This window comes from Leucopleurus acutus, assembly GCF_964270905.1.
Source record: "Leucopleurus acutus genome assembly, chromosome: 19".
NCBI lineage: Eukaryota > Metazoa > Chordata > Mammalia > Artiodactyla > Delphinidae > Leucopleurus > Leucopleurus acutus.
The window spans coordinates 31,381,013-31,400,930 of record NC_139161.1 but is presented as its reverse complement, the minus strand read 5'-3'; the positions used below and the strand labels follow the sequence as shown (position 1 = coordinate 31,400,930).

Below are 19,918 nucleotides of genomic sequence, written 5' to 3'. Positions count from 1 at the left end.
GCAAATGTACAGAGTTAAAGCTGTCCTCAGATAAGGTGGAAAGCCAGGTGCCGTTCTGTTTTGCAACTTTGATAATGAATAAATAAAACAAACAGCCAAATATATTTCTTCTGTATCTCAGAACACAGACGGGGTGAACTTCTATAACATCTTAACTAAGACGTCTCCCACGTCTACCATGAAATCGAGTCTAGAATTCACCCAGAGCCACATAGGTGAGTGGACCTTGAAGTTGCTAGACCCTGTCTCAGCCTCCGTGTGAGAGGAAACCAATTTTTTAAAAAGCTTTATGGATATATAATTTACGTACCATAAAATTCACCCATTTTAAGTGTGTAATTCCATGGTTTTTAGTTTATTTACAGAGTTGTGCACTTATCACCACAATCGAGTTTTAGCACATTTCCATCACCCCAGAAAGAGCCCACGTGTCTGTCTGCCGTCAATTTCCGTTCCCACTCCCAGCCCCAGGCAACCACTAATCTGCTTTCAGTCTCTCTACATTTGCCATTTCAGGACATTTCACATAGACGGAGTCATGCACTAGGTAGGCTTTTGCATCCGCTTCTTGCACTTAGACAGTGTTTTGAAGTTTGGAAACCAGCTTCTGCACATTGAATGACGATGTCAGTTCTCTGAAGGCTGGATTGAGTTGTCTTCCCTGCGGGTGCTGAATGCCTGGTATCCTCCCGCCACGCAGAAGCTGCAGGAGGCCTCTAGATTCCACTCAGCTGATTGCCTTTGGCCGTGCTGGGTAATCTCAGTGGCCCCAGAGTACATAAAATGCAGCAATCAAAACCAATGAAGCATCTCCACTTTGAACATGTTCCTGACTCCCCCCACCCCCCCGCCATCTGGGGGGAATCAGGGGGACACTTTTCTTCTTCCAGGTGCAGGCCTCCCTCTTACACAGCATCCCTGGCCGCTTAGAAAAGAGGTTCTCTTGGTCTTATTTCCAGTCCTTTGACTCACCGTGTACCAGTTTGTTTTAGTTCACCTTTTCCAGCGCCACGTGAGACACTTACAGCAGGATGCCTTAAGTCAGCTCATGAATGGTCCCATCAGAAAGAAACTCAAAATTATTCCTGAAGATTGCTCCTGGGGAGGTAACTTGTGTGATCTAATTAAAATGTCTTTTGTAGAGCTGGGGGGGGGGTGAAAAAGGTGGAAATTCAAAGGCCTTAATCTGTTGAATGGGCTTTGGTGGTGGCAATAGTGTGTTGCAGGTAGAATAGTATTGACATTGATAGATGAGCAAACATAGAAAGACAGTAAATAACATGCCAAAATTGGTTCAAAATCGGGGGTTGGTAAGGGAAGTGGCTGCGGAGAGAAATGAAGCGACTTTTTATAAGTGGAAGCCAGGAGTGAGTACATGGGAATCATCACACCCTCTTTACTTTTGTATCAGTGTGAGGTTTTCCATAATAAAAAACTGAGATTAAAAAAGCCATGCCCAGGGCTTCCCTGGTGGCGCAGTGGTTGAGAGTCCGCCTGCCGATGCAGGGGACGCAGGTTCGTGCCCCGGTCCGGGAAGATCCCACATGCCGCGGAGCGGCTGGGCCCGTGAGCCATGGCCGCTGAGCCTGCGCGTCCGGAGCCTGTGCTCCGCAACGGGAGAGGCCACAACAGGGAGAGGCCCGCGTACTGCAAAAAAAAAAAAAAAGCCATGCCCAAGGCCATAGTTGGTTGTGGGTGAGACTTCCAGACAAAGGCCTGTTCGGACAGGGTTTGAGAAGCTCTCTCGGGCTGGCCTCTGCAGGCGTCCTGATGTGGATGTGGTCTGCCATCTATTGCCTTCTGGTCTGAAGGTCATAGTGGGGAAATACAGGGGTCCTCAGGGACCCCAGTAAGTTCCTGCTCAGTCTTATAGGGAAGCTGTGAGTAAGTGGGACCCCCAGACTCCTGGAGGGGAAACACTCAAGCTGAGGAGGGTTTTGTTCATGTCTAAGAGACCCCAAAGCTATGCCTCTGTTAGGGCAGAACGTTGACAGCGGCAGAGAGGCTGGGACTTGGCTCTGGCCCTGGCTTCTTCAGGGGACACGGCCATCCTCCCAACACGCAGTCCTAGACCTAGTGTCTTCATTTCCCCCTCATCCCTTAGAGTTTTCTAGTAATGAGGGAAAAGTTAGCTCAAACAAAAGAATGCGGCGTCAGAGCTTAAAGGGGTACAGACACCCATGGGAGGTTGGATGCTGAGAAGGAGGAGATGTGAGCACCTCCAGGAGGCCAGGTGAAGGTCAAGCTCACAAGAGCACATCTTTTCAGCTCAACCCCCTCATCTTACCTTCATGACAGTGTTGTCCAGCCCCAGCTTCTCTCGTTATAGGGACCCTCCCTCGCTGCCCAGTGTGGCTAGACGGGCGAGCCAACTACACTTTTGCAGATGAAAGCTGATAAGAGCAAACTCTCCCTGGCTCGGGTGTGCCTGTGTATGGGTCTGGAAAGGACAGACTGTCCTTTCCGGGTACCCTCAGTGTCCCAAGTCCAGTTTGTAGTTAAGGCCTGCATACTTCAGAGCCAGCCAGGCCTGCATTCCGGTCCCAGCTTGCCACTGGCTGTTTGGCCCGGGGCGTGTTGCTCAGCCTCTCTGAGCCTTATGATCTTTCCCATTGCACAGGCTAAAGAGCCTAACCTCGCAGGGTTGGTGAAGGAAGGAGGCAATGGGTTGTTGCTTGCAGAGTGCTTACTTAGCACAGTGACTGGCAACTAAAAGTCAATGATGGCTGCTGCCATCGTTCAGTACATACGATGACACTGATGGTCAGGGACCCAGCAAGAAGGCTGTGCGGACCGCCTCCTCTCTTGCCTGGGGCTAGTCATCCATGTGACTTTACCAAGGGCCAGCTCTGAATTGGTTTAGGACTGATTTGTTGATTACTAAGGTAGCCCTACTGGTTCAGAGCTTAAAACTTGGCCCTGAAAAAGCAAACACAAAGCAAAACAAAAAAACCTTGTCTCTGGTGTGACTCAGCAAAGGAGGAAAACTAATGCTGGCCCCAAATCAGTTTGTCCCCTGAGAGGACCAGCGCAATGGGTATTTTCTTTTTTAAAAAAATTTTATTTATTTTTTTGGCTGCATTGGGTCTTCGGTGCTGCGCGCGGGCTTTCTCTAGTTGTGGAGAGTGGAGGCTAATCTTTGTTGCGGTGCGTGGGCTTCTCATTGTGGTGACTTCTCTTGTTGTGGAGCACGGGCTCTAGGCACGTGGGCTTCAGTCGTTGCGGCATGTGGGCTCAGTAATTGTGGCGCACGGGCTTAGTTGATCCGCGGCGTGTGTGATCTTCCTGAACCAGGGATCGAACCCGTGTCCCCTGTGTTGGCAGGCGGATTCTTAACCACTGCGCCACCAGGGAAGTCCCTCAAAGGGTATTTTCTAAACCTCCCTGTTTCCTTGGGTGTTAGCTTTCTCTGCGTTTCCATCCCTCATGACAGATGGCATCTGCTGTCATCACAAGCACCTGGATGAACAGACACGTGTGCTGTTTGGGCTCCCCTCCTACACGGCCAGCTTGGGGCACAGATTTCTGGGCCAGCTGGTCCCTGTTGGTAAAGCAGCTGTGTATTCGGTCTTTGTTAGGTGCTGCACGGTGGTCACTTTTGGGTGCTGGGTGCTCTGGGCTGAAAGGTGCCTCTTGTTCTGGCAGGTTCCAAGCTGCTACCTCTTTCTCCTTCCCCTTGTACAGGCCAGGCTGCCAGTGTCTTCCTGAACATGAAGGGGGACTTCATGAAACCCGTCATCAGCATTGTGGACGAGCTGCTGGAAGCCGGGGTCAACGTGACGGTGTATAATGGACAGCTTGACCTCATCGTGGACACCATGGGTAGGAACCACTCGGGGCCCATGGAGGCAGTGTCGTGGGTTGAGCTGGAAGGGAACTGGCCTCTTGGGGGACTGTTGACATTGAAATGGCAGGAGGAAGGCCATTTCCTGTTACATGCATCCACCCCTGACCTTGACTCTTTGAAGAGGGTAGGGCTGCCTGAGGTTGTGACCCCTCAGAGAAGCCTGGCCTGTCCAGCTTTTGAGGCCTTAGGTATGATTACAGAAAAGGATAATACCCACGCCCACCTCGAAATTTAAAAAGAAGACATTTCCCTAGCCACTGGACAGAGGCACCATTTAACTGAGGGAAAACCTCAGTTTTGTGCAGCATCACAGGGGATGGGAAAGCACTGCAGCGTGAATCAAGACAGCCCTGCTGACCCTGTAGAGATGAGGACCCAGGGGAAATGGTCTTGGTGGGGTCCCTCCCGCGTTGGCTGCCACCTGTGCCCACCTCTGGTTTCAGGGAGGGCCAGGGAGAAGCTCAGGCAGGTTCTCAGAACTGGCAGATAAATCGAGGCACATGGTCTGGAGGGTATGAGCGTTCCTCGAAGTCAGCAGGATTGAATATTTTTGCGACTTGGGAGCCAAGGGTACTGAGGACGATTTGAAAAGGTTCTGTGTTTCTTCCACGACCTCCCTGATGTGATCCAGCATCTCCTTACCCTGAGGCTTCTCCGTCCTCCTGACAGTGCTGTCCACCTCCAGAGGTCCCTGATTTCCTTCCTACAGAGCATAGGGCAGTGGGAGGGTCAGGGGCAAAAAGTAGTCACAGCTGTTAGATTTCTCCTGGGCAGCCTGGCTGTGGCTGGAACAACCAGTGGTACAAATGCAGAGTCCCAGACCATGCCCAGACCTACTGCATTGGAATGTGCATTTTAACAAGATCCCAAAGTGAGTTTTATGTACATCCCAGCTTGCAGATTCTATGCCAAATCATGGGACCCAGATTTTGGGTTCTCCTCCACTCAGCTCTTAATGCTGGGGCCTTCTTTATCCCCCTCGCCAGGTCAGGAGGCCTGGGTGCGAAAACTGAAGTGGGCAGAACTGCCCAAATTCAGTCAGCTGAAGTGGAAGCCCCTGCACAGTGACCCTGAGACTTCAGAAACGTCTGCCTTTGTCAAGTCCCACAAGAACCTGGCTTTCTACTGGATTCTCAGAGCTGGACACATGGTGAGAGAGGGTCAGCGTTTGTTCCAGATTTGCCACTCGAGTTGGGGGTGGAGGAGCCACACGCACTGGTCTCATAAGTGCATTGGGTTTGGGGGTGTTTGGGGGTCGCTAATGAAACTCTATTTGTGCTTCATTGAAAAAGTAAATCCTCCTGAGAGACTTCCGCTGGGTTCTCTATCCTCTGCTCTTTAGGTTAAATGAGTTGAATGTTACTTTCCTCTGGACAGTTTGTCCTGAAGGAACAACTTGTCCTGAGGGAGGGAGGGAGGAGGGAGAAATGGTCTTTCCCTGCCATTTTCAGGGAGTGAAATCAGAGCTCGGTGGTCTGTAAGGCTGAGCACAGTGCAGAGGACAAGTGTTTGTGAGGCGCGGTGGCTCTGGAACTCCAGCTCAGAAGAGGCTTCACCTGCAAAGACGGGCACTGAGGCTGCAGCACTCTTGCACTTGCCTAGCGAACACGGTGTTTTCCCTTAGGCTGTAGGTGGACTGAGTAGCTTTCCCTGGGCTGAGGGAGATGATGGAGGGATGGATCCACTATGCAAGCACATGCACACTCATGCACACGCATACACACACAGACGACCTGCAAAGGAGCCAAAGACGGGAATGCCCAGGAAGCAGAGGGGCCCAGGTGTCTCCCTTACGGTTATGCTTTGGTCCAGCCGTTTAAATGCAGGCTCTCCTTTCGTCCCAGATGGCAGTTTCCTGGAGGAGACCTGTGGGAGAGATGGGAAGGCTTGGCGCCGTAGCGCTAAGACAGAATTTCCACAGAGACGGGGCTGAGGGACAGCTGTCTGGCTGGAAAGGAGGGCCTAAGGAACTGGCCTTAAAGCTTCATGTGCACAGTGAGCACATCATAGAGCATTCGCTTGGACCGCCAAGGAAATGCTGAGGGACTTGAGGGTTACCAACAGTGGTTCTCAACTGGGGTCAGTTTTGCCCCAAGGGGACTTCAGGGATGTCTGGAGACATTTGGGGTTGTCACAGCTTGGGGAAGGTTGCTACTGGTATGTGGTGGGCAGAGGCCATGGATCCTGGTAAACATCCTGCTGCACACAGGCCAGCCCCCCGCCACAGAGAATTGTGCTGCACGAAACATTAGTCGTGTCAAGGTTGAGAAACCCTGACCTAGAGGAAAGTGGGAGCTTGGGTATATGGTATACTTGTTCTCACAATATTTATTAGGTATCTTGGCCATGAATAACTTATCCTTAACCTCTCTGACCCTTAGTCTTCTATTTTTTTTAATATATAAATTTATTTATTTTATTTATTTTTGGCTGTGTTGGGTCTTTGCTGCTGAGTGCGGGCTTTCTCTAGTTGTGGTGAGGGGGGCTACTCTTCGTTGCTGTGTGCAGCCTTCTCACTGCAGTGGCTTCTCTTGTGGAGCACAGGCTCTAGGCACTTGGGCTTCAGTAGTTGTGGCACGTGCGCTCAGTAGTTGTGACTCGTGGGATCTAGAGTGCAGGCTCAGTAGTTGTGGCGCATGGGCTTAGTTGCTCCGCGGCATGTGGGATCTTCCCAAACCAGAGATGGAACCCATGTCCCTTGCATGGGCAGGCAGACTCTCAACCACTGCGCCACCAGGAAAGCCCTTCCCTTAGTCTTCTCTTAAGAACCTCCCAGAGAGAGACGGGAAGATAGCAGAAGAGTAGGACATGGAGATCACCTTCCTCCCCACAGATACATCAGAAATACATCTACACGTGGAACAACTCCTACAGAACACCCACTGAACTCTGGCAGAAGATCTCAGACCTCCCAAAAGGCAAGAAACTCCCCACGTACCTGGGTAGGGCAAAAGAAAAAAAGAAAAAACAGAGAGAAAATAATAGGGATGGGACCTGCACCAGTGGGAGGGAGCTGTGAAGGAGGAAAAGTTTCCACACACTAGGAAGCCCCTTCGCAGGCAAAGACTGCGGGTGGCGGAGGGGGAAAGAAGCTTCAGAGCCACGGAGGAGAGCGCAGCAACAGGGGTGCGGAGGGCAAAGCGGAGAGATTCCCGCACAGAGGATCAGTGCCGACCAGCACTCACCAGCCCGAGAGGCTTGTCTGCTCATCCGCCGCGGTGGGCGGGGGCTGGTAGCTGAGGCTCGGGCTTCGGAGGTCGGATCCCAGGGAGAGGACTGGGGTTGGCGGCGTGAACACAGCCTGAAGGGGTTAGTGCGCCATGGCTAGCTGGGAGGGAGTCTGGGAAAAGTCTGGAGCTGCCGAAGAGACAAGAGACTTTTTCTTGCCTCTTTGTTTCCTGGTGCGTGGGAGAGGGGATTAAGAGCGCTGCTTAAAGGAGCTCCAGAGACGGGCACGGGCCGTGGCTATCAGTGCGGACCCCAGAGACGGGCATGAGATGCTAAGGCTGCTGCTGCAGTGACCAAGAAGCCTGTGTGCAGCACAGGTCACTCTCCACACCTCCCCTCCCAGGAGCCTGTGCAGCCCGCCACTGCCAGCATCCCGGGATCCAGGGACGACTTACCCAGGAGAACACACGTTGCGCCTTGGGCTGGTGCAACGTCACGCTGGCCTCTGCCGCCGTGGGCTCACCCTGCATCCGTGCCCCTCCCTCCCCTCAGCCTGAGTGAGCCAGAGCCCGCGAATCAGCTGCTCCTTTAACCCCATCCTGTCTGAGCGAAGAACAGATGCCCTCAGGCGACCTACATGCACAGGCAGGGCCAAATCCAAACCTGAACCCCGGGAGCTGTGTGAACAAAGAAGAGAAAGGGAAATCTCTCCCAGCAGCCTCAGGAGCAGCGGATTAAAGCTCCACAATCAACTTGATGTACCTGCATCTGTGGAATACCTGAATAGACAACCAATCATCCCAAATTGAGCAGGTGGACTTTGGGAGCAAGATAGATTATTTTTTCCCCTTTTCCTCTTTTTGTGAGTGTGTATGTGTATGCTTCTGTGTGAGATTTTGTCTGTATAGCTTTGCTTTCACCATTTGTCTTAGGGTTCTGTCCGTCCGTGTTTTGTTTTGTTTTGTTTTGTTTTACTTCTCAAAATTTTTTTCTTAATAATTATTTTATTTTACCTTACTTTATTTTATTTTATCGTCCTTCCTTCCTCCCTCCCTCCCTCCCTCCCTCCCTCCCTCCCTCCCTTCCTTCCTTCCATCTTTCTGTTTTTTCTACCTTTTATTCTGAGGCGCGTGGAGGACAGTCTCTTGGTGTTCCAGCCAGATGTCAGGGCTGTGCCACTGAGGTGAGAGAGCCAAGTTCAGGACACTGGTCCACAATAGACCTCCCAGCTCCACATAATATCAAACAGTGAAAATCTCCCAGAAATCTCCATCTCAACGCCAAGACCCAGCTTCACTCAACGACCAGCAAGCTACAGTGCTGGACACCCTATGCCAAACAACTAGCAAGACAGGAACACAACCCCACCCATTAGCAGAGAGGCTGCCTAAAATCATAATAAGGCACAGATACCCCAAAACACACCACCAGACGTGGACCTGCCCACCAGAAAGACAAGATCCAGCCTCATCCACCAGAACACAGGAACTAGTCCCCTCCACCAGGAAACCTACACAACCCACTGAACCAACGTTAGCCACTGGGGACAGACACCAAAAACAACGGGAACTACGAACCTGCAGCCTGCGAAAAGGAGACCCCAAACACAATAAGATAAGCAAAATGAGAAGACAGAAAAACACACAGCAGATGAAGGAGCAAGGTAAAAACCCATGAGACCTAACAAATGAAGAGGAAATAGGCAGTCTACCTGAAAAAAATTCAGAATAATGATAGTAAAGATGATCCAAAATCTTGGACATAGAATAGAGAAAATGCAAGAAACATTTACCAAGGACCTAGAAGAACTAAAGAGGAAACAAACAATGATGAACAACACAATAAATGAAATTAAAAATTCTCTAGAAGGGATCAATAGCAAAATAACTGAGGCAGAAGAACGGATAAGTGACCTGGAAGGTAAAATAGTGGAAATAACTACTGCAGAGCAGAATAAAGAAAAAAGAATGAGAAGAACTGAGGACAGTCTCAGAGACCTCTGGGACAACATTAAACGCACCAACATTCGAACTATAGGGGTCCCAGAAGACGAACAGAAAAAGAAAGGGATTGAGAAAATATTTGAAGAGATTATAGTTGAAAACTTCCCTAATATGGGAAAGGAAATAGTTAATCAAGTCCAGGAAGCACAGAGTCCCATACAGGATAAATCCAAGGAGAAACACGCCAAGACACATATTAATCAAACTATCAAAAATTAAATACAAAGAAAACATATTAAAAGCAGCAAGGGAAAAACAACAAATAACACACAAGGGAATCCCCATAAGGTTAACAGCTGATCTTTCAGTAGAAACTCTGCAAGCCAGAAGGGAGTGGCAGGACATATTTAAAGTAAAGAAGGAGAAAAACCTACAAGCAAGATTACTCTACCCAGCAAGGATCACATTTAGATTTGATGGAGAAATTAAAACCTTTACAGACAAGCAAAAGCCGAGAGAGCTCAGCACCACCAAACCAGCTTTACAAAAAACTCTAAAGGAACTTCTCTAGGCAAAACACACAAGAGAAGGAAAAGATCTACAATAAAATACCCAAAACAATTAAGAAAATGGGAATAGGAAAATACATATCGATAATTACCTTAAATGTAAATGGATTAAATGCTCCCAGCAAAAGACACAGACTGGCTGAATGGATACAAAAACAAGACCCGTGTATATGCTGTCTACAAGAGACCCACTTCAGACCTAGAAACACATACAGACTGAAAGTGAGGGGATGGAAAAAGATATTCCATGCAAATGGAAATCAAAAGAAAGCTGGAGTAGCAATTCTCATATCAGACAAAATAGACTTTAAAATAAAGACTATTACAAGAGACAAAGAAGGACACTACATAATGATCAAGGGATCAATCCAAGAAGAAGAGAAGATATAACAATTGTAAATATTTATGTACCCAACATAGGATCACCTCAATATATAAGGCAAATACTAATAGCCATAAAAGGGGAAATCGACAGTAACACAATCATAGTAGGGGACTTTTTTTTTTTTTTTTTTTTTTTTAGTCCCCTCGGTTCGTGCCCCCAAAGCAAAGCCCCGACTCCACAGTCGAATAGGGGACTTTTAACACCCCACTTTCACCAATAGACAGATCATCCAAAATGAAAATAAATTAGGAAACACAAGCCTTAAATGATACATTAAACAAGATGGACTTAATTGATATTTATAGGACATTCCATCCAAAAACAACAGAATACACATTTTTCTCAAGTGCTCATGGAACATTCTGCAGGATAGATCATATCTTCGGTCACAAATCTAGCCTTGGTAAATTTAAGAAAATTGAAATCGTATCAAGTATCTTTCCGACCACAATGATATGAGGCTAGATATCAATTACAGGAAAAGATCTGTAAAAAATACAAACATATGAAGGCTAAACAATACACTACTTAATAACGAAGTGATCACTGAGTAAATCAAAGGAAATCAAAAAATACCTAGAAACAAATGACAATGGATACATGACGACCCAAAACCTATGGGATGCAACAAAAGCAGTTCTAAGAGGGAAGTTTATAGCAATACAATCCTACCTTAAGAAACAGGAAAGGGCTTCCTTGGTGGCACAGTGGTTGAGAGTCCGCCTGCCAATGCAGGAGACACGGGTTCATGCCCCCATCTGGGAAGATCCCACATGCCGCGGAGCAGCTAGGCCCATGAGCCTGCGCGTCCAGAGCCTGTGCTCCGCAACGGGAGAGGCCATAACAGTGAGAGGCCTGCATACCACACACACACAAAAAAAAAACAGGAAACATCTCAAATAAACAAACTAACCTTGCACCTAAAGCAATTAGAGAAAGAAGAACAAAAAACCCCCAAATTTAGCAGAAGGAAAGAAATCAAAAAATCAAATCATTAATAAATGAAAAAGAAATGAAGGAAACGATAGCAAAGATCAATAAAACTAAAAGCTGGTTCTTTGAGAAGATAAACAAAATTGATAAACCATTAGCCAGACTCATTGAGAAAAAAAGGGAGAAGACTCAAATCAATAGAATCATAAATGAAAAAGGAGAAGTAACAAGTGACACTGCAGAAATACAAAAGATCATGAGAGATTACTACAAGCAACGCTATACCAATAAAATGGACAACCTGGAAGAAATGGACAAATTCTTAGAAATGCACAACCTGCCGAGACTGAACCAGGAAGAAATAGAAAATATGAACAGACCAGTCACAAGCACTGAAATTGAAACTGTGATTAAAAATCTTCCAACAAACAAAAGCCCAGGACCAGATGGCTTCACTTGCAAATTCTGTCAAACACTTAGAGAAGAGCTAACACCTATCCTTCTCAAACTCTTCCAAAATACAGTAGAGGGAGGAACATTCCCAAACTCATTCTACGGGGCCACCATCACCCTGATACCAAAAGCAGGCAAAGATGTCACAAAGAAAGAAAACTACAGGCCAGTATCACTGATGAACATAGATGCAAAACTCCTCAACAAAATGCTAGCAAACAGAATGCAACAGCACATTAAAAGGATCATACACCATGATCTAGTGGGGTTTATTCCAGGAATGCAAGGATTCTTCAATATATGCAAATCAATCAACGTGATAAACTATATTAACAAATTGAAGGAGAAAAACCATATGATCCTCTCAATAGATGCAGAGAAAGCTTTTGACAAAATTCAACACCCATTTATGATAAAAACCCTGCAGAAAGTAGGCATAGAGGGAACTTTCCTCAACATAATAAAGGCCATATATGACAAGCCCACAGCCAACATCGCCCTCAATGGTGAAAAACTGAAACCATTCCCACTAAGATCAGGAACAAGACAAGGTTGCCCACTCTCGCCACTCTTATTCAACATAGTTCTGGAAGTTTTAGCCACAGCAATCAGAGAAGAAAAATAAAAGGAATCCAAATCGGAAAAGAAGAAGTAAAACTGTTACTATTTGCAGATGACATGATACTATACATAGAGAATCCTAAAGATGCTACCAGAAAACTACTAGAGGTAATCATTGAATCTGGTAAAGTAGCAGGATACAAAATTAATGCACAGAAATCTCTGGCATTCTTGTACACTAGTGATGAAAAATCTGAAAGTGAAATTAAGAAGACACTCCCATTTACCATTGCAACAAAAAGAATAAAATATCTAGGGAAAAACCTACCTAAGGAGACAAAAGACCTGTATACAGAAAATTATAAGACACTGATGAAAGAAATTAAGGATGATACAAATAGATGTTCTTGGATTGGAAGAATCAACATTGTGAAAATGACTCTATTACCCAAAGCAATCTACAGGTTCAATGCAATCCCTATCAAACTACCACAGGTATTTTTCACAGAACTAGAACAAAAAATTTCACAAGTTGTATGGAAACACAAAAGACCCCGAATAGCCAGAGCAATCTTGAGAACAAAAAACAGAGCTGGAGGAATCAGGCTTCCGGACTTCAGGCTATACTACAAACTACAGTAATAAAGACAGTATGGTACTGGCACAAAAACAGAAATATACATCAATGGAACAGGACAGAAAGCCCAGAGATAAACCCACGCACATATGGTCATCTTATCTTTGATAAAGGAGGCAAGCATATACAGTGGAGGAAAGAGAGCCTCTTCAATAAGTGGTGCTGGGAAAACTGGACAGGTACATGTAAATGTATGAGATTAGAACACTCCCTAACACCATACACAAAAATAAGCTCAAAATGGATTAAAGACCTAAATGTAAGGCCGGACACTGTCAGAGTCTTAGAGGAAAACATAGGCAGAACACTACATGACATAAATCACAGCAAGATCCTTTTTGACCCACCTCCTAGAGAAATGGAAATAAAACCAAAAATAAACAAATGGGACCTAATGAAATTTAAGAGCTTTTGCACAGCAAAGGAAACCATAAACAAGACCAAAAGACAACCCTCAGAATGGGAAAAAATATTTGCAAATGAAGCAACTGACAAAGGATTAATCTCCAAAATTTACAAGTAGCTCACGCAGCTCAATAACCAAAAAACAAACAACTCAATCCAAAAATGGGCAGAAGACCTAAATAGACATTTCTCCAAAGAAGATATACAGGTTGCCAACAAACAATGAAAGAATGCTCAACATCATTAATCATTAGAGAAATGCAAATCAAAACTACAATGAGATATCATCTCACACTGGTCAGAATGGCCATCATCAAAAAATCTAGAAACAATAAATGCTGGAGAGGGTGTGGAGAAAAGGGAACCCTCTTGCACTGTTGGTGGAAATGTAAATCGATACAGCCACTATGGAGAACAGTATGGAGGTTCCTTAAAAACTACAAATAGAACTACCATATGACCCAGCAATCCCACTGCTGGGCATATACCCTGAGAGAACCATAATTCAAAAAGAGTCATGTACCAAAATGTTCATTGCAGCTCTATTTACAATAGCCCGGAGATGGAAACAACCTAAGTGTCCATCATCGGATGAACAGGTAAAGAAGATGTGGCACATATATACAATGGAATATTACTCAGCCATAAAAAAAAATGAAATTGAGTTATTTGTAGTGAGGTGGATGGACCTAGAGTCTGTCATACAGAGTGAAGTAAGTCAGAAAGAGAAAAACAAATACCGTATGCTAACACATATATATGGAATCTAAGAAAAAGGCTAAAAAAGGTCATGAAGAACCTAGGGGTAAGATGGGAATAAAGACACAGACCTACTAGAGCATGGACTTGAGGATATGGGGAGGAGGAGAGGTAAGCTGTGACAAAGAGAGAGAGTGGCATGGACATATATACACTACCAAATGTAAAATAGATAGCTAGTGGGAAGTGGCGACATAGCACAGGGAGATCAGCTAGGTGGTTAGTGACCACCTAGAGGGGTGGGATATGGAGGGTGCGAGGGAGGGAAACGCAAGAGCGAAGAGATGGGAACACATGTATACCTGATTCACTTTGTTATAAAGCAGAAACTAACACACTATTGTAAAGCAATTATACTCCAATAAAGATGTTAAAAAGAAAAATACAGTCAGTCATTAGGATGCTGGAAACAGGAAGGAAGTGACCATAACATCTCATGTAGCTCAGAGTCTCTCTGATTATGTCACAGTGAGTACTTAAAACGAGTGCAAAACTTGAAGCAAAGCTGCCTGTTACTCTTTAAAAAAAGAACAAATATCCCAAACTAATGACCTTTTCTCTAATGGCAAGTGGCTGTCTAGCAGGTATTTTACTCTTTGGTTCCTTTATTCACTGAGCAAACATTTTAGTGTCTCATAACTAGTCATCTCTGTGCCAGGTACTGGGAGTACACAGATGGATGATACACCATCTCTGTCCTCTGGGAGCTCATGGACCAGAACGGCAGACAGGCAAGGAGACTCTAGTAACATGGGGTGAGAAATCCCACGATGGGGCTTGGCCCTGGGAAGAGGGCCCAGCCCAGGCTTGGGGGTCAAATACGAGGCCCTAAGGATGGGCAGGAGTTAGCTGGGTAAAGAGGAGAAGGTGTGGGGTCAACGAGAGCAGTGCATACAAGTCCAGAGGCGCCTTCAGGCAACTGCGGCCTCGGAGGGTTGTCTCCGCATCACTGAGGAGACATGAGGCTGGAGAGGGAGACTTTGCATGCCTTGGTAAGGAGCTTAGCCCTACCCTGAAAGCAATGATGTGCCACTGGGGGGTTTTAAGCAAAGGAGTAAAATTACCAGGTTTGTCTAAGAAATAACATTCTAGCAATAGAGGGCATGGGACAAGACTGGAGCAGAGAGCTGATCTAAGATGCTTTTATAATAATCCAGGCGGGAGTGACATGTAGAGGAATTTGATGTAGGAAGGGAGAATAAGCAGGACTTGGTAACTGTTTTTCGATAGACCAGCCGAGAGGGCTATCCATAGGCAATTGACTATATAAACTGTGTATTTGTGGGTCTGGAGTTAAATGTTTGTCCTTAGAGATAGAGATTCGGCAGTGAAATATGGAAAAGGCCAGGGTCAGGGCCCTGGATACACCAGTATTTAAGAGGCAGGAGGAAAAAGAAGGACCCACAAATGAGACTTGAGTAAAGAACAGCTGGAAGAGTAGGAGGGAGACCAGGGGCATCCCCAAAGCGGAGAGGGGCCAGTGGTGTCGGATGCTGCCAAGAGCTCAGATAAAGGACTGACGCGTAAGCAGTGATTTGGGTACACCGATGTTGGTGGTAATTGTGGCAAAAGCATGTTTAGTGAATCCGCAGGCTCAGAAGCCAGCACGGAAAGGACAGAGGGAATGAATGAGCAGTGAAGACGGAAGACAACTTCCTTTAAGAAACCCGAAGGAAGTAGTAGCCCACCCTTTTAATAAACTTGATCCGAAGAGACAGTGGACAAGGCAGCAAGACACAGGGTTAAGAAGGCATTTTGTCATGGCTCTGAGTACCTTCGGTGTTGACTGGGAAAAGGCAGTAGGAGGTCTTAGAGCAGAACACTATTCCAAGAAAGGGTCTCTGCGGAGTCAGAGAGGAGGCGGAGGCAGGAGGAACCAGCTGTGGGCTGTCACTGGTGTGAGGAGTTCAGGCCCGTTTCCTCTTGGTTTGTCACCCATAGAACAGGGCATCAGTTGGGGCAGCCTTAAAATAGCTGTTGGAGACTGTTATTAAATCATCCCCCAACCACTTCCTCTTTAGTTGATTAAGTGTCATTTTGGCATACCCCACCGTGCCTGTGCCTCCTGGGGGCCAAGCCTGGCAGGAGAGTCAGCAGGAGTGTGAGAATCGTGGAGCCGCAGAATTTCAGAACTTGGAGCCATCTACTCTACCGCCATCCTTGTGGAGGACAAACTGAGGCCTCTGCCCCTCCCCCTTTTGATGGTGTGTGGGAAGGAGAATTTTTACAAGGATTATTTGAAAAATCTTACAGGAAAACAGAAAGTTGAATAACTGTAAAAGCAGGGGTGCCCCAAACAAAGGGTCTTGTTGGTTTACAGATTTGCTGTTAGTTCCCCTTCCACTCTGGGACCTTCCTACACATAGAATCCTTTAAAGTGTTTACAATCTTCCCTCTTCCTTGAACAGGCTGGATCCTAGTAACATAAGCACAGCCCTTATAAAGAAATCAACAGGGACTTCCCTGGTGGTCCAGGGGTTAAGACTCCACGCTTCCACTGCAGGGGGTGAGGGTTCCATCCCTGGTTGGGGAACTAAGATCCTGCATGCAGTGTGGCCAAAAAAAAAAAAAGAAAGAAAGAAATCAGCAGATCAGCCCCAATGGAATAGGAGATTCCTTCCTAAATGCTGGCTTCTCTAGACCCCTGCAGCCCAGCAGGTGGGGGCCCAGACGTAGGGTCATTTCACAGAAGGGACGCTCTTTTTTTTTTTTTTTTTTAAGCAGAGGCCTTCTTAGAAGCCCATATGATTTAGATTTATTTATTTATTTTTATTTATGACTGTGTTGGGTCTTCGTTTCAGTGCGAGGGCTTTCTGTAGTTGTGGCAAGCGGGGGCCACTCTTCATCGCGGTGCGCGGGCCTCTCACTATCGCGGCCTCTCACTATCGCGGCCTCTCTTGTTGCGGAGCACAGGCTCCAGACGCGCAGGCTCCGTAATTGTGGCTCACGGGCCCAGTTGCTCCACGGCATGTGGGAGCAACTTCCCAGACCAGGGCTCGAACCCGTGTCCCCTGCATTGGCAGGCAGATTGTCAACCACTGCGCCACCAGGGAAGCCCTAGAAGGGACGCTCTTTTAAGGAATGGCACCTAAGTGCAGCTGTCCTCCCAGGTTGTTGTCACAGAGCTGGCCCCCTTCCTGGGAGCAGGGTCTCGGGATGCCGGCCCTGACCCCAGCTCCAGGCATAGAACCAGGAGTGCTAACGCAGATACTGCTTGCTTCCAGGTTCCTTCCGACCAAGGGGACATGGCTCTGCAGATGATGAGGCTGGTGACTCAGCAAGAATAGGATGGCCTGGGCTGGAGGTGAGCTGCTTGGCCTTGGGGCACGGAAGCCGAAGCAAGCGCCCTGAAGGTGTAGGAACCACTCTTCTCCCTCTGAATCTGACTCGGGGGGGAGAACCTCACTTGGGCTGTGATTGTGAAGGGTCCCATCAGCTTCGACAGAGAACAAAATCATTGCCTCTGTGACAACTTGGAAATCATTTCTGCTTCTGAAAACTAAGTTTTAAAAAACTGGATTTGGGGCTTCCCTGGTGGCGCAGTGGCTGAGAGTCCGCCTGCCGATGCAGGGGACACGGGTTCGTGCCCCGGTCCGGGAAGATCCCACATGCCGTGGAGCGGCTGGGCCCATGAGCCGTGGCCGCTGAGCCTGCGCGTCCGGAGCCTGTGCTCCGCAACGGGAGAGGCCACAACAGTGAGAGGCCCGCATACCGCAAATAAATAAATAAATTAATTAATTAAAATTAAAAACTGGATTTGTTTTCATCAAAATAAAGGGTTGAAATAGATTAACATTTTCTTATTACAAAAGCAAATTATGCGATTTATAGAAAAATCAGGAAATACAGGCAAACATAGAACAAAATGAACACTCATGCTCCCTTCCCACGGATAAGCACTGTTACCACTTAAGTGTTTATTCTTGCAAATCTTTTTTTGCTATGTATACATATATATTTTACACAAAAAACGCAATCATTGCTATGTTATTTCACAGTCTACTTTGTTCACACGTCAGTATGATGTCTGCTGAGCATTCCATTTTATGGATGTACCATAATTTACCTACCAAATGCCCAGTGTTGCCCATAAGCAGTGTCTAGTTTGTCGCTTTTATAAACGGTGCTCTGGTGGTTTGTCCTGTTAGTTACATTTTTACACACATCCTTATCATTTTCTTAGAATAATTTCCTAAAAGCATACTTGTTCAGTTAAAAAATTGTAACATTTCTTTAAAATTAAAATGATGAGTTTGGGACTTCAGAGTTTTAATTCATGGCTCAAGATCTGCAAAGGGACCTGATAGCTTCTATGATAGCCCTGAAAGAATACCACTTCCTGTAGTTGTGGGGCTGAGATTTTGAAAACCAAACCCAAAGTCTCGTCCTGCAGTATGTGAGGAAAGAGTTACTAACAGGTTACGCCTACGTGACGAGCCCCTTCTGACCTGAGGCTAAAACAGGCTTCCTTGGGTGGTGCTCCACGCTTTCCCCACAGTTCGGTTTGCTGTTGGGAAGAGAGGGCTCCTGTACTCCTGTGTGGATGGGGAAGAATGCAGAGACTTGTGCTGGGCCCCTCTGGACTCCACCAATGCGTATCGTTCTCCTGCTGCTTCTGCTGGGTATCGTTTGCTGGAAAAAAATTGAACTATGAGTATAACTAGTTACTGGGTCTTACGAGTCCTTTGGGCGTTGAATTACAACAGAAGTTGAATTCCCATCCTCACAGAGTCTTTTTGTTAGAGGTTAGGGTATTTGGGGGGAAGGAGTGAAAGTTTGAACATTAGGATATGTCATATGGGCAGATTCCAGTGAACCTGGGACCTCAAAGCTTTTTTGCCATTGGGAGCAGCCCTTCCATCCCTGTCTGAGGAGGTTAGTCTCTTGCCCTAAGATCCTATAGCAAATTCCCAGACTTGCCTAAGGCCCCTGTTCCTGCTACATTGTATTCTCTCTCAACCCACACCCATGCCTTCATGGGATTCCCTACGATGTGTTGACTGAGGAAGAAAAGTCTCAGGCTTGGTTTGTAGATGGTTCTGTGCGATATGCATGCATCGCCTGAACGTGGACCGCTTTGGCGCTGGAGTTCCTCTGGGACAGCCCTGGAAGGTGGTGGTGAATGGAAATCCTCGTACTGGACAGAACTGGGAGCAGTGCACCTGTTTATTTTGCCTGCAAAGAGATGGCCAGAAGAAAGGGTCTGCCCTGAGTCATGGTTTGGTTGGGTCGTTGAACTGGAAGGAGCACAACTGGAAAATCGGAAGGTCTGAAGGAGAGAGGCCTGAGGATAGAGCTCTCTGATTGGCAGAGCGTGAAGATATTTGGGTTCCATGTGAATGCTCACTGAAGGGCAGGGGAAGGTTTTATAATCGGGTGGACGGGATGACCCATTTGGTAGACATCAGACAGCCCCCTTCCCCAGCAACTCCTGTGGACTTGTGAACAGAGTGGCCCTGGTGATAGTGATGGAGGCTATGCATGGCCTCAGCAACATGAACGTGTGTTCGCCAAGATGAACTGGCTACAGCTACTGCTCAGTGCCCAACCTGCCAGCAGGAGACAGCGCTGAGCCCCTAATGTGGCACCATTGCCGCAAGGAATCAGCCAGCTACCTGGTGTTAGGTTGATTGCATTGGACCACTTTCATTTTGGAAGAGGCAGCAAGTTGCTCTTACTGGAATTGACACTTGCTCCGGACATAGATTTGCCTTCCCTGCCCACAACGCTTCTGCCAAAACTACCACCTGTGGCCTTACAGGATGTCTCATCCGCCATCATGGTATTCACAGCAAATGAAATACAGCAGTGGGTTCGTGCTCTTGGAATTCACTGGTCCAACCCTAGTCTTCATCATCTCAAAGCAACTGCTTTGACAGACAATTGAATGACTTTTTGAAGATTCAGTTATATTGCCAAATAGGTGGTGACATCTTGCAAGGGCTGGGGCAGTGTCCTCCGGTTTGTGGTAAATTCTCTAAATCAGCATTATGTTTCTCCCATACCCTGGATTCAGAAGTTCAGGAATCAAGGGATAAATATGAAAGTCAATCCTCTCAGTATTAACCCTAATGATCCAATAGTCAAAGTTTTGCTTCCCATCTCTGCAGTTTTAGCATCTGCTGGTGTAGAGATCTTGGAGAAATGCTTTCACAAGGAGACACAGCAAAGATAGCATTAAATTGGAACTTGAAGCTGCCATCTGGCCTCTTTGGGCACTGAATCAATAGGCAGAGTACTGGCTGGGGTGATTGACCT

At 46.8% G+C, this 19,918-nt stretch overlaps 1 protein-coding gene across 2 annotated transcripts in view; it reads left to right on the top strand.

The window, feature by feature from the left end:
- The window catches only part of SCPEP1 (serine carboxypeptidase 1), a 44,938-nt gene extending 27,552 nt beyond the window's left edge, over positions 1-17,386 (top strand). The window contains exons 9-13 of one of the 2 annotated variants that reach the window (XR_014326979.1): positions 122-215; positions 993-1,106; positions 3,685-3,822; positions 4,839-4,997; positions 16,885-17,386. Coding sequence is in view for 1 of the 2 variants with exons in the window: in XM_082861346.1 (XP_082717472.1) it covers positions 122-215; positions 993-1,106; positions 3,685-3,822; positions 4,834-4,997; positions 16,885-16,947 (573 nt within the window). In the remaining variant the exon portion in view is untranslated. Of the gene's footprint in view, positions 1-121; positions 216-992; positions 1,107-3,684; positions 3,823-4,833; positions 4,998-16,884 lie in introns of both variants that reach the window. The other variant, XM_082861346.1, reaches the window with a different exon arrangement.
- Positions 17,387-19,918: the final 2,532 nt, after the last annotated feature.